Source organism: Aphelocoma coerulescens, chromosome 2, assembly GCF_041296385.1.
Source record: "Aphelocoma coerulescens isolate FSJ_1873_10779 chromosome 2, UR_Acoe_1.0, whole genome shotgun sequence".
In the NCBI taxonomy this organism is placed as follows: Eukaryota; Metazoa; Chordata; class Aves; order Passeriformes; family Corvidae; genus Aphelocoma; species Aphelocoma coerulescens.
The window spans coordinates 93,585,583-93,600,395 of record NC_091015.1 but is presented as its reverse complement, the minus strand read 5'-3'; the positions used below and the strand labels follow the sequence as shown (position 1 = coordinate 93,600,395).

The window sequence follows — 14,813 nt, the reverse complement described above, 5'->3', positions numbered from 1 at the left end:
GAAAACCAGTATTTTATTAGAATATGAAAATGTCGGGTTTGAAGCCTGACTGTAGGCTTCTGTTTGTGGAAGTGTCAGCTCTTATGCATTACACAACAGTCTTACATTGTTGAGGATCTGCCAAGAGGATTGACTGGGGTTGGACAATGTCTCCTCATGTGTCTAGGTAGATTGTTTCTGTGATTGATTTCTGTGAAAAACAAGTTATAAGCACTTTTTTACCTAAATTCAATAGCATTGAGTAGGCATGAAATCAGTTGAGGTTTTAAAAGTTCCTTTAAGTACACTAATACAATTTCTGTATTAATTTGAAACCTGCAACAGCTTATCAGTTTTGGGGAAATAACCCAAAATCTTGATGTTGAGGAAAATCCATGTTACCTTGGACAGGGTTCAATTTGTAGGTTAAGAATATCTTGGTGAGCAAAGAGTCAAATTTCAGACCTGACTGATGACTTCTTAGAAAACATTGCTTTTAATTTAACATTGGATTTAAGTTTTCACATAAAGACATCATCTGTCAATATTGGAGATAAGTCATTTTGAAGGAAAGCACAACTACTGAAAGGATTGATAATGTTTGCAGCAATTTATGTTAGCAACGATAATCCCATTCTGATGATCCTCTCTTGGATTCATGCTGAGTCCAGTCAAAAGTAAAGAAGCTTTTTTTTATTGCAGATGAGTTACAAGGCTCATAAATAGAGAAACATGATGTATGCCTGAAACTAATTTCAGACAATGCTCAGTTGTCTTACTAAAAATAATAAAGTATTTCCAAGAAAAGAAGAGTTAGCACGATTTTGGTAGAGAATACCTGTTATGACCAGTGCACTAATACATTGTGCTCATCATACAATTTTGACAAGGTTTTTAAAAAATAACTGCAAGAAACAGGAATGCTTTCTGAATTTGAGCATATTCCCATTCTTTTTCATGAATTCATAACAGTGTGGAAGACTTCCCTTAGACCACAATTTCTTGAGCTTTCTTGGTTTTTTATGAAATATTTTCTTGTGTTTTATTTAAGTGCTCCCTAAGAGCTAAGCTCTAGATTTGTGAGTGTTTTTGTGTGTGAGACTGTAGCTTACGATAGTTTTTAGGAGCTTATTACAAGGGTCATTGTGCCTGATGCCTATAGTTGCTATTGCAGTATAAATGTTAAAAATCTGTGATAAACTCACAAGTTTATGACAGCTGTTGTTTTTGAAGTAACTTCCCACATTTTTCGTTTCAGAACAAAATCCCAGAAAAGAAGGTTTGAGGAGGAGCTGAATGAGAGAATGATCCAAGCCATTGATGGAATCAATGCCCAAAAGTAGGGCTTTATCCTCTATCCTTTGTTCTCTCTGACCATGCCAACTTTGACATAAATCTGCAACAGAGGGCACTGTTTAGTATTTTTTGCTGCCACAGGCACACCAAGTCTGAAACCAGTAAAGGTGTCACTAATACTGGCCCTGCACATTTTGAAGATAGGCTGTAAAGTAACATTTCCTACTATATAAGACAGTGCCTGTGAATCATGGTGTGACAGAGGTATTGACTAGTCTTGATCTTCTGGCAAAGGGAGTTTGCTCTGTAACTGTTTGTGTCTGTAGAATCAAGGCTGTAGCACTACAGATTTATCTTACCTGAGGGCAGAGAAGTAAGACACAAGAAATCACTGGCTCAGGAGTCAGAATTATGTGAAAATTGATGCTTCCCAATTGTTGCAGAAACAATTCCTCAGAATTAGAAACTTTCCCTAAAACCGTAGTTTAATGTCTCTCAGTTAGTTGGTTGATTTCTTAGAGAAGGCTAATCTTGATAGCATGTTGGAATTGCTGGGTGAGACAACCTGCCATGTATTTTTTTTTTCTGTGTCCTAGGAAGAGCTGGAGGCAGTATTATGTTTTCTGTTTCCTTATCTGTGAATAGATAAGGCTGAGAAAGAAATCAATACCAGTCCAAAATAAGTGTTGAAGCTTCTTATATTTCTCTGATGAAACAAGGGAATTGCCCTTCAAAAATGTGGACAATAATTGTGATTAATTACATGTTTCCCCCGCTGCTTCTGTTACTCAGAATCTTAATTACCTGAGTATTACACCTAATTATTTAATGTTCATATGTCACATTTTGGGTTTTGTTCACCTTTTAGTCCTATTAAATGCTACCGGGATTTAGGAAAATGTTTTTCAGTAATTTTAGAAAAGTGTTGATAGTTACAGGTCATAGAAAGAATACAGTGAAATAGGGTAGGTCATGTGATAGGCAAAGACTTTTGATTATACTGGACTTCACTAAAACAGATATATAAAGTCAGTTTTTGTCAGTTTTTATGTGTCTTTAGGTACCCTTGCTCTGATAAATGGATTTTAAAAATGATGTTTTGATGTCAAAATTAAAGCATCTGTATAAGCGCATTAAAATACTGGTGTGACCATACTGTAGGTTGTTTTATCCCACAGAAACCCCGTCTTATCTAATTATTACCTAGAATTCAGAGAAACGTAGGGATAAAAAAGGTTTTTGAAAAAGTTTCAGTGCATTTTGTGAATTACATGGGAAATTGCAGAAAGATGAATTATCTTATGTATCAGAAAGGCAGAATGTCACCTTCCTAAACTAGATTCTCTACCTAGCTCTGTATTGATTAGCTGAATGAATCTCTTAAAAGCTATGAGTCAACTGATTAATTCTCAGGAATAAGTTGTCAAAAGTGCTGATTCCTCAAACATTCAGGTAATTCAATAATATTTTAACTCTGTGAAGGCTAAACACCCAGAACAATTAAATAAAATATTTCCTATATTTAGGACACAAAACTAATCACATTTTTGTTTTCTTTATTGTTGTGCACATTTTTGTGCCTCAGCTCTTCATCTGTAAAATGAAAATAACATTGTCAGCTAGAGCAAATGAGTGGTTATGAAACTAAACCTTTTGCTTTTGTGAATCAAGGAGCAAACTTCTAAGAAAATCTATGGGAAAACTGGCATTTCTAAATGTTTTTAAGTGCAAAGTTTGGATTGTATGGCAAATAGGTCTGTGACTGAATGAAGAAAAGTTGAAAAACATTATTGTGAGAGTGAGTGTGGAATAAAGAGCTTTTCTGCCTTAGCCAGTAGGGTGTAACATCACACTTTCCCATGTGTTTCTTTTCCCTGTATCTTGAACAAAGCACTGCTGGCTCAAAGGGCTTGTCCTGCACAGGCTGGGGATGAGCAGCCCTAGCTATGCATCCCAAGCCTTGGTGTAGGGCATGAGATGGAGGGATGGCAATCTGCTAGCTAAATATGTACCTACAGAGGGGGCTAAAGTAAAGCCAGTTGGTCTTTGGTGAGCAGGTTGCTATGTTGAAAGGACACACTCCCTTTGCTCTTTTTTCCTTTAAGTCACGGCGGCTGCTGTGTTCTGTGCATAATTCCTCGCTGTCCATTGGCAATCAGTACAAGCCCTATGAAACCACACACCTCTGTGGATACAGGCAGAATTCAGATGTCTGTCTCAGTTGTTCCTGGAATTGCAAAAGAATTTAAGCCAAACTGGTACCTAGCTTCCCAGGAGACATGTCCTCAGATACTTGCAAATACTTTGGCAATTCTCAGACTCATCGGGGGGTGAGGCTGAAGGTAGAAATTTTTAGCCCTTATGTCTCTGCCAAAGGTATGTGACTTTGTGCTCCCTCTTCTGTACTCAGTCTCCACTTCCATTTTTTTGTGTTGTACTCTTTCCCTCATCTCAGACCTCTCAGCACCTGCTACCTAAAACCAGCATAGTTTTTTTCTGAATTTTAAAGAAGAAGTGAGAGCTTCTGAAAACGTGAGCTTGTAATGCGGAGTATGAGGCAGCACGTGCTTGAAATGGCACTATTGACTTCACATGCCATCAAGTGTGCAACCAAGTTAGGCCCTTGGGAGTGGATCTGCAGACAGAACTTTTTAGCAGTGTGCTGATGGTAATTAAATCAATTTGCCTGTCAGATGCCATTAGAAAAACAGGAAATTAGTTACCTATTTGGGGAAAAGGGTTACTTCTTGTTTAATTTTTGTAACTAAATGGAAAAAGACTTGCATTTTCATTTTCACAGTTTACCAAAAATGTTCTGCAAACTGAATGTTTTCTCCACTAGATTACAGCTGAACCCAAACAAATTGTGCTATATGTACACTAGCCTTCCAGTTCCCTTTCTCCTCAGAATCCTAACTATGATCAGACATAGATGGGACCCATTGCAGAGCAAACTGGGAAATATATTTCTGAATTAAGCATTCCGAGAACTGACTATGTTTACAGACCCTTTTTTAATGCAGCTGATTGCACAGGAAGAGGGACAATCTCCCAGGCAAGGAAACAAATATTTTCTATTTCACAAATTAAAGCTAATAGCTTATACTCCACTCTGTCTACTCTTGTTCTCCAGGACTTTAATTTAGGATATGTTCCACTGTGGTTCACTGCTGCTACTTATTTGCATTACAGGCTGTCAGTTGAGACATTCCCTTTTATTTAGAAGGCATTAGTTACACTACTAGTTTAGAGCCTAATTTAAAGTTATTGCTGGAAATGTTGGAAAAAATATCTCAGGCCCCACTACTATTGTTCAAGCTCAAATACTGCATGTCCATAGAACTAGTCTGCTTAATTAATATTTTGTTTTCAAATTTGTGCTGTGCCCTTGAGGTAAAAGCAGCCAAACTCTCTTGACATTTAAATATTCTATATCTTTTCCATTAAAGATATTATTTATTATTATTATTTCCATTAAAGAGTGTCCATTAAAATAAATGTAGTCGTTCATTTTAGGACATCTCATTTTGTAAAAGCTATGTCAAGCTTTTGTCAAGATTCACTTAGTTTGAAATAGATTTGTCATTTCAATGCAAATATTTATGCTATTTTTCATAGCAGGGAAGAAGGTTTTATAATCAGCAAAAAGATCAAAATATACCTCTGTAGTACAGGGCTGTGGTCAAGAGCCCCATACAGTTCAAAGACAAAATCCCTCCACTGCTTTTAATAATGTTTGTTACATTTTTGTTTGCAATAGGAAGTTTGTGAAGTTTAACTTACCTACCCACCACTCCTGCATATTGTAACAGTGCCCTTCCTAAAGGTACCTTGTTGAAGGACTGGTTTTGTCTCAGGTTCACTTCTGTCTGCTGGATATACTACAGTATTTTGGACATGAGCGGAATATCACTGTTAGAATTACATCATATAAATCTCTCCCTCGGTTCTCCTTAGGAATGATCAACAGAAAAACAATTGTTCATCTGAGGTTTTTTTTAAGTGTACTTTAGCAGTAAGAGTCAAAAAGGAGAGGGGATTTGGAGTCTCCACTTTTACTGTCAGTGAAATTCACTATATACACTGCAATACACACGAACTTGCTTTATCCCATCTGATTTTCTTATTTTGCTGCATTTCAGTCATAAAAAAGGACAGGACTACTTTATTCCTGTGTCAGTGATAATGTTCCTTCTCTCTTCTAGGCAGTGGCTTAAATCTGAAGACATTCAAAGGATATCACTTCTTTTTTATAATAAGACTCTGGAAAAAGAAGTAAGTTCTTTTCAGTAAGTTCAATAAGTCAGGCCTTTGCATTGTTTTTTGGCCCTGTGGACCTCAAGTGTATTTCTTCATACTGACACAGCTTCAGCAGGAAGACTGGGAAGCTCCCTCTTTCTGCTTTCTCATGAGCATAGGGCAGTTGATGGCTGAACAGCTATGCTGTCCTTCAGGGAAGTAAGAGGAAGGTTGGACCACAACTGGCTGTATAAATTAGTGAATTTATACTGAGAAGGGGCTAGAGGAAGTATTCCTGTACTGTGCTCACAGTGTCCAGCAAGTATCCTCTGCATCCCATGTGGTGGTCAAATACATACTTAATTATTTTTGTAGATGTCTTTCAGTTCAAAGCAGCTGAAATGATTTTCAGATTCTTTCCCAGCTCAGCAGAATAGTTGTTATGGCCAGCTGACAGAGGTATGTGTTGCTTGGCAATGCATTAGGCTGGAAAAGGTTTCAAGGCTCCTTGAGCCTGTTTTGAAGACTTCATAAGAGAGAAGAAGCAAGACCTGGTGTGGTTTCATCCTTCGTGTTTGGGGGTTCACTGACTGAATCAAAGCTGTGTCTGGTAGCACATTAAGATTTTAATGTGGGTGTTACAAACCAATGAATTCCGAAAGAGAACTTGAGAAAAAAATGTCATATGTGTACTTTGGAGAATGACTTGGGAGAAAATTTGGGACCTAAGTTATTTGGCTGAGTCAATGCTCCCAGTAGAAGTCTAATATCTTGATGTAGAGTGCTGTGGAACAGCAAAGAGCTAATTGTTATTTTTGGATCCAGCTTTTTAATATCTTTCTTCGCCGCCTTTTAATGACTCACCAGTCCAGTTTTCACTTTAAAGAACTTAGTAAGAAGTCTGCATTTGATTTAAAAAGAAGCTTTTATGGCCCTGTGGGACCTGAAAGTACAGAAAGATAATAAAGCAAAATAATTGCTTAACCTAAGGAGTGAGTTGCCTCCCTTCATTAGGAAATGTCTCAAGAAGTGTGAAACAGTGAGACAAATTTAAAAGTGGATTGGAATTCTGTGAAATTTTAATTGCAGCTCAAGATTCAGAATTGTTGAACAGGGCCACAAACATATTTTGACAGGTGGAAGAGCAGAACTTGCTGCAAAAGTACTCATCAAGCAAAGATATATTTGTGCCTTATAATTTAGTTAGATAAGTGATAAGAATTGCTTTTAATTTGTCATACAATTCAAAAGTGAAAAAAGCTGTTGTGTTGCCAAAGTGAGTTTCTACAAATTCATGTAAAGTTTGGTGCACTGGCTTCATAGGCAGAGCTTGGCATTAAGCATGCAGACACAGCTGTGTGCTTGCAGTTGGAAGGCACAGCTCATGCACTTTCCATTTTCTGAAGTTTGCATCTCAAGCACTTTGTGAATAATCTTTGCTATATTTTTTTTTAGTAATTAAATCTTGAACTTTTATCCTTAAAAAAAAAAAAGCCAAACTAGGATAGGGTAAGTAACTTTAATAGCTACTTAGATCATTTCCCTTTGAGTATTTAATTGGTTTCAACCTAGATATATCTATCTCAAATAGCAGAGCAACTCCGATAAATATTTCATTGCTTAATTCTCATGTCTCTAGACAGACTAATTAGAGATAAATAGATTTTTCTCATGACAAAACAGATCAAATTGACTGTCTCCTAAGAATATCAAGTGTTTAGTAGTAGCAGTGGACATATGAGGCCTTTTAACAAAGACATAAAATAAAATATCAGTGTGGTTGCTAGCTATGCTCTCTAGCACAGCTTACACTCGGCTACTTTTTGTGCTCTGAAGTTTCCTGTCTAAATTAATGTTACATTTTTTATAATTGTTTCAGCCCATTCAGTATTTATCAATAACTGAAAATCAGTTTGAGGAATTAATCACAAAGAATTTTGGAATCTGTGAAGAATGGTTGGCCATTCCTAAAAATATTTTAACATATGCTTCAAATTTTTTTGGTGGGGTTTCTTTTTTTTTTTAATTTTTTTTTTTTTGGGGGGGAGGGGGATTTTTTTTTGTTAATTAGACATATTCTGATGAATTTGGGATAGTCTGCTCAGTGGGGGAACAAGGCAAAACCATTTGACATGGCTGTTCTTCAATATGCAAAAGGATTAATACTATGTCTGATAATCCCTAGCCCTATGTGAGTGGATGTGAAGTCACTGAAGAACAGGATATGTACTGTTGCTAAAAACTGCCTATACCTATGTGCATCTTCAAGCTGGAAATTCAGCTGGGTTATATTTCATCTGCTTTGGCAATTGTGTTTTTAATGTTTGCTTTTATTTTCTTCCAGTATCGAGCAACTACTCTGCCTGCATTCAAGTATTATGTAACTTGTGCCTGCCTCATATTCTTCTGCATTTTTGTTGTACAGATTCTGGTATTGCCAAAGTAAGTCCTATTTAATGTGTATTCATTCCTATGTATATTTGCTCATTAGTGTAAAAAAAAATAAAAGAAAGAAATATAAGTAAAAAAAATTTGGAATTGTTAGTTTACAGATGTCAGTTCATGGAAATTAAACTGAACAGAAAAGACTGGGGATTTCAGCTGATTTTCAAAGTTAGGCTTGTTTCTGATTTTAAACACTGTCAATGGTGTTATGCCAAACATTAGTATAAATTCTTCATTTCTTTTAGTTTTTATCTTTGCATTTAAAAACAAGTGTGACAGTTGGACGTTGGAGTGGGACAAAATGGGTTGCAGAGTTGGAACTGTGATAAATAAATGTATTTAACATATCACTATGATAATACTGCTATACTGAGCATGAAAACAGAGCATTAATAATCATGAAGTGTATATTTATAAAATTAATTTTAGAATATTAAAATACATTTCTGGAATAATGCTTTTTACCAGAATTTATCTATTATGAGGTGATTTATATTTGCATATATTCTAGAAAGGCTGAAAACCAAAAGACTGTTCCAATAAAGGATGTTTTATTATACTTCCTAAAATTAAATTTTCCTGTTGATTGTTTACACAGTGGAAAGTTGAGATTTTTTTTATAGCAATCGTTTCTAAAGCCAACCCTTCATATTCCCTGTCATATGGTTTTTCTTAACTCAGAGTCCTTTCTCCTGTAGAGTACTCTCAGGATTATTCTTTATAACCACAGTTGAGTGATTGGTCTTGTTCTGTAGCATTTGCTCACATATTAATTCAAATCTGGAAGGAACTGTTAGTACATTATAAATGGACTTTCCATACTGCAGACTTAGAACATGGATAAAGTTTTATAGACTTCCATTCAGGTGTTGCAGGAGCAGTTTCCCAGCTGATTTCTAAACGGAGACACAAACCAAGGGACACTCTTCCAAGCATTCAGCAGTATGCTGCACATGGATGAGTCTGACTCCAGGCATTATTAAAAATATGAAATTAAGACACATGGAAAATTTTATTTTACAAGCTCATGTTGTATTTTGATAAGTAAAGGAATTAATTCAGGGAAATTCATGTTTTGCCACATCCCAAAAGCCAGAGGTGGATCCAACTACTCCTGGCCAGCAGTATGATTTTTGAATCTTTTTTTTGGTTTTGACTTCAGTCGTGAAAATTAATCTAGATTTATCATTTATCTTACATGTAGTCAGATGCTCATTTTTCTCTATCCTTATGTCACTTACACCAATTTTTTAGCTCACTAAAATATATCAGAATTATCAGCAAACTCTAGGGAGCTGTATTCAGCTAAGGAAAATGGCCTCCAACTTACTGGTATTTCTGGTATTTCTAACATCAGAGAAAAAGACACTGATAAATGCTTTATCATTTTCATTACCAAAATTTTAAGTGTCTTATGATCCTTTCATTGGGCTGCATATTAAATTGTAAAAGCAAAAGTGTAAAATCAGGTGTTACCAACGTGAGTGGTATTTAGCTTCAAGTGATCTGTGGATTATTTTAATAGATGCAAAAATGGAAGACAGAAAGGCCAGGTATTATACAGGTACCTGCATCTTCTCTGGAAAATTGGAGAGCATTGCAAATTAAAAAAACAGCAACAGCAACAGCAATAACAAAGTTTAAAAATCACCAGTGTATGTAGTCATCACAAAGGTAGCTTAAATCAAACACACTCCAGTACTGCAAATGTTATTTCCTACTAAAATTCTATCTAACCTTTTTGTTTTCTTCCAAAAGTTCTACAGGATTTTAAAATGGTGATCTAATGAAGACAGGGAGATGAACTAAATCTGTCACTGGGTTTTATTGATTCACAATTCCATTAATCTGGTTTTGCAGTACTGTAATATCATTGATTTCTGTGCGGGCAGACAGCCTGCTACTTAAAAGTAGATTTGGAGATATTCGATGATGAGTAACATCCAGCAAGTTGCAAGTCCTAAGTAATATCTTCAAGATCATAAGACTTTTTTTTCAAGGCTGAAATAATTTATTAATGTTTTAATTTTCTTGGGGTCAGTAAAGTGATGTGTTTTAATAATAAGCTTTACACAAAGTGGTAATTATAAATTTAATCAAGAAAACAATATCTTAGGGTGAAATGTATGATGAGGAGAAGGTCTTCATTGGCATTAAAATGAAAGCAAATCTTTATCATTACATTTCCTTGGAACAGGCCTGCAGTGGCTCTCTAGAATTCTTGGTTTACTAAGTGAGAGACATATCTCTGGTAATTCACTACACTCTTTATTTAAGCAAACAGAATTGGTGCTAACATGGAATTGGTAGTGTTGGTTCTTTGAAATGCAAACTGGTGAATTGATGAAAGTATATTTCTACTGAACATGAGATACTTCTTGTAGTATTCAAGTAAGGGATTTATTAGGGGCTACATTTAAGATTCTTCCCAAGTCTTCACTCTCTGATGCTGTTGTGCTCAAGAAACTGTGTCCTTTTGTCCTGAGTCATGCCAAACTAACAGTAGAGGTTAGGAGGCCTTGTCACAATATTTTCAATCAGGCACAATTGAATTTCTTCATAGGAAAGGTAGTACTTAAAAAATTTGTCCAAAAGCAGTCATGTAAGATATAAGATGGAATAAATAAAAGAAAACCATTGTTACTATTTTTCTGCTGTATTCAAAAACAAACAAACAAAGAAAACCCCAAAACAAAAAAATGACCAACAACTCAAGGAGAGTTATAAAACTGAACTGATATTGTTTTAACATTGAAACTTCCATACAGTCTCCATAGCTATTGAATCCTTTGATGGCTTAGTGAAAGCATCAACTACTTTAAGAAATAAATAGCTACTATTAGGTACCAAAAAAGTCTGAATTCAGTGTTGGCTTGTATAATTGTCATTTGCAGTGTCTTCACTGTGATTTTATCAGCCCAAGAGAATTTGCAGTCCTGTAGTTCAGAAAATGGATATCAATTACCTGACAAGCTAAGGAAATTCTCTACATCCCATTAAAGGATATGTGCCATAAGTCACATATTTTCCTAAAAATTACAAAATTGTAGAAAAAAACACATTCTTTCCTGCATTTTTCAATATCTTCATAAGTAAATTTCTGGTTTTCAGTTAAATTGTTACCAACAAGATAAATATATTTTTTTTTCCAATCTTGTACCACTGATAAAAATAAATTGTTGAAAACAGATATTTCCTAATGAAACCAAAAAAATGCAAGTTTAGCTAAGATCATATCTTATTTTAACATGGAATTACCTGAAGCTTGAGAAGTTCTCATATTGTTTCCACACTTTTAAACTGTCCCTCTGTAGGTTATGGTCAAGTGTTGTCCTGTCTGGGTTTCTGCTGGGGCACTGTAGCAGAGAGCAGAATGAGGTCATTCCTTGAAGCATAGAAGAGGCAGGCAAAAACTTACCTGGCTTATGCAATTTCAGGTGCTCCTCTGACTAAATATTTTGCCCAAATCTGTCAATGCAATGCATTTGATAACTCTACACAGTAAAAGCAAGGTTAGTTTACTGTAAAGACCTGCACTGTTTTTGTAATGTTCCAGTGACAAAAAATAAATCATGTTGTGTCTTTCCTATGGTCATTGCCTCAAATGAGACTTGTTTATGGTGGCTCTTAATTTTTAGCATTTTGCTTCTCTTTATAGCATTTTCAGCCCACTTCTTTCCTTCTAGGAGCAGCATGAAACTATTTTGTCTTAGCCTAACTGAAACAGAAGTTCTGCTGTTCCCAGGAAAGAATGGGATGTGGGGAGCAAAAATAGTATGTCTTTTTTCCTCTGTTCTCATTCAAATCTGGATTCTAAGATACCACTTTCATTACCCTCAGTCCTTTTCTCTTTGTCCTGTTCACCTTGCTGTGTAATTCTCGTGCCCCCTTAATAGCATCACTGATTATGTGAAACAGCTACAAAGACCTTTTGTTCTAGCCTGTTGCCCAGGAGATTAAGTACTCTTTGCATAAGCTCTCTTTATACCATGTTAATTCTATTTCCCTTGCTCTCCAGTTTCTCTCACAAACATCTTCATTTCTTCTTCTAAAAGGATGCACTCCAAACTTGACTGATAAGGCTATTCTTGTGTTGAGTCATTTTTTAAGGCTCCTTTTTTGTATTCTTCATCTCAGAGAAGGAATAGCTATAGTTTGAAATGTAGGAATGGTTCCTTGAATGTTAATGAGGGACATATATGATTGGAAGTGTTTATGCATATATAAAAAATAAACCTGTTTCTTTTCTAACTGGCTTTAGTTCATGTTTTCTAGTTGTTTTTTTCCTTTTTTTCCTTTTCTTTATCTCTTCTGTTGCTTACAGGATTTTCAATTCCTAAGAGTAGTAACTAGTTTTAATACTCTGATGTACAGCTTACTGTTTCAGTCTCAATGAGAAATTCTTGGACAACATGTATTCATAAGTAATAATTTTCTTCAAATGACTTTTAAAAGAAATATTATTTCATTATTAATATTAGTTGTGAATTGCCAGTTGTTTGGTTTTCATCAGCTGTGCACATCAGCCCAAAATCTGATGATTAATACTTAACATATAAGAAGTTCCCTGAATGATTGGCAGGGAAGATCATCAATTACTCTCCAAAATTCTTTTAATGGCATGAGATTGGTTGGTGATGTTAATGCTTTGTTTTTCTTTCCTGAAAATATTTTATACAACTCTGTTGTTAAAACAGAGCAAAACGTTTCCTAACATTTCTGGCATATAATGTCTGATAAAGTAAGATGTTTGCTGACGCTCAGAGGAGTTGAGAGATGTTTTTTTATTTTGTAAAAGTGTCAAATCTGGAGTTAAACCTGAAAGCAGGTACTCAGGTGAGAGACTTCATGACTGCATCTAGTTCCCATGCTTAAACAACTCATTTGATCCAGAGCTTCTGGTATTCTCTTGGCATTCATTAAACATAATTTGGTTCCACTGCATCTTTCCCTAGGCAGATGTGATAAGAAGCTCTCACGTGGTGCCTGATGGAGCAGTTATGCTCTACTGTGGTATTCCTGTAGACAGATTTCCACCTTTGCAGAATGAAAGAAGGAATGAATGAAGGAACTCACAGGTTATTACTGTAGCTCTGTTCACTGAGAATCCAGGGATGCTATGTCTGGCTAGATGTTCCTATTTATAACACACAAGAAAAGGATGAACTGGAACAGTGAGTAAGGAAGATCAGCATCACAGATAGTGCAGGTTCTGCTGTGAGACACTGAAAGTGGACATCACTGACCTGTGCTGTTTTCTGCCTTTTAGGGGTGAATGTACACCACCAGCAAGTTCATTTTGTATATCTGTTACACTGTTATATTATTACAAAATCAACAACATAAAAATAAAGCAATAAGGATCTTCTTTTATACAGGCTTCCTAAAATGAAAACAAAAAATTACTGCTGTTAATGTACTCTATATGTGTGGAAATTATTAGCTTCTCATGGTAATAACTTTGGAAAGTCAGAGGTAATACCTATTCAAGCAATCCTGAATTGTGAAAATGGCAGGGGAAATGCCTGCTGTTCTGGTAAAGATTGGAATTGGTTTTCCATGGCGTTGATCTTTGGAAGTTGCAACTTGCACCTAGTAATTTTTCATATCATCAGTATTATAGACAAAGAAATGTCATGTGACAAATGTGCAACAAAGAAATGAATACCCCTTTTCCTTTTCTTCTAGAACGTCTATTCTTGGAATTTCATTTGGGGCTGCGTTTCTCCTGCTTTCCTTCATTTTGTTTATCTGTTTCGCTGGACAGCTTTTGGTAGGTATTCAAGGAAATCGAATCCATTAGTTGATGGTTTCTTTGAAATAACGTGTTCTGATTTTGCCAAGTCACTCTGCCTTTGCAGAGTACCAGTTAAAGGAAAAAGGATTTGCATGCTCAGGCTTCTGCGGACATTGTTTTGTCCATGTTGATTTTCTGTAAAATGTCCTCATTTATCTGAAAAGCAGAAAATGCCAATGCAGTGGTTGTCTGTATCAACACTAATGTTCTCATATGAAGCTGGAGCATCTGAGAGGTTTTCATTATTGTTTGATAAATTGCCTTTTCAAAAATTTTTGCTGTTGTGCTTACAGAAGATGACTCATCTTATGAGTGCTTTAATTTGTGGGACTGTGTATTTGTTTAAGTATTGTATAAGACAATTTTTGGAGTTTAAAGAAATTTATTTCACCATAACAACTATTTTGAAATATAAAATGTTATAGTAAATTTCCAGTTTGGCACTGAGTGGTCCAGGTGTTATTATAATACCTATTAGTGAATGTAAAATTATGCTGAATTTGAGAATGTAATTCAATATTTTGGCAAACCTTTCAGCATTTCAGCATGTCCCCCTCTCAGTTATTTTCAAAAAGATCCAACACAGAACTCCATCTAAATTAAGGATAAGGAGTTTCAGGAGTTGTAAGAAAGTGAATGCAATCTGAATGTGGCATCCCCACTTCTCCTTCTCTGCCCTTGTGTAAGCTCCCATAGCGAAAACTGAAAGATCTTTTGTAAAGAAAGCATGTGGGAAAGACACTTCAGTGTGCAGTAAAACACTACAACAAGGTAGTTAAAGAAAGAAATAGAGGAAGTAGGTTTTTATAATTTCTCTCTCTCTCTCTCTGCTCTTGTGAAGCTTGTAATTAGCCAGGACATGCTTTTAAGAAAATATAATTAATGTACATTTCAGTTATCTTTCCAATAAGTTAGGGATGCTGCCACTGCTCAGGAATTAAACTGAAATATAATGCAATGATATTCTTAAATATTTTTAATCATTAGAGTGAGATCTTAGAGGTATTGCTATTACTTAACAGCAAAAATTAGTTCTCATGTAATGTTATGGTTGACT

The 14,813-nt window shown here is 35.5% G+C and overlaps 1 protein-coding gene across 1 annotated transcript in view; it reads left to right on the top strand.

Annotated features, from left to right (window-relative positions):
* ADCY2 (adenylate cyclase 2) overlaps positions 1-14,813 on the top strand; it is a 213,628-nt gene that overhangs the window by 150,935 nt on the left and 47,880 nt on the right. The window contains exons 12-15 of the mRNA XM_069004074.1: positions 1,238-1,318; positions 5,481-5,550; positions 7,859-7,956; positions 13,648-13,732. Of these exons, the coding sequence (XP_068860175.1) occupies positions 1,238-1,318; positions 5,481-5,550; positions 7,859-7,956; positions 13,648-13,732 (334 nt within the window). The remainder of the gene's footprint in view (positions 1-1,237; positions 1,319-5,480; positions 5,551-7,858; positions 7,957-13,647; positions 13,733-14,813) is intronic.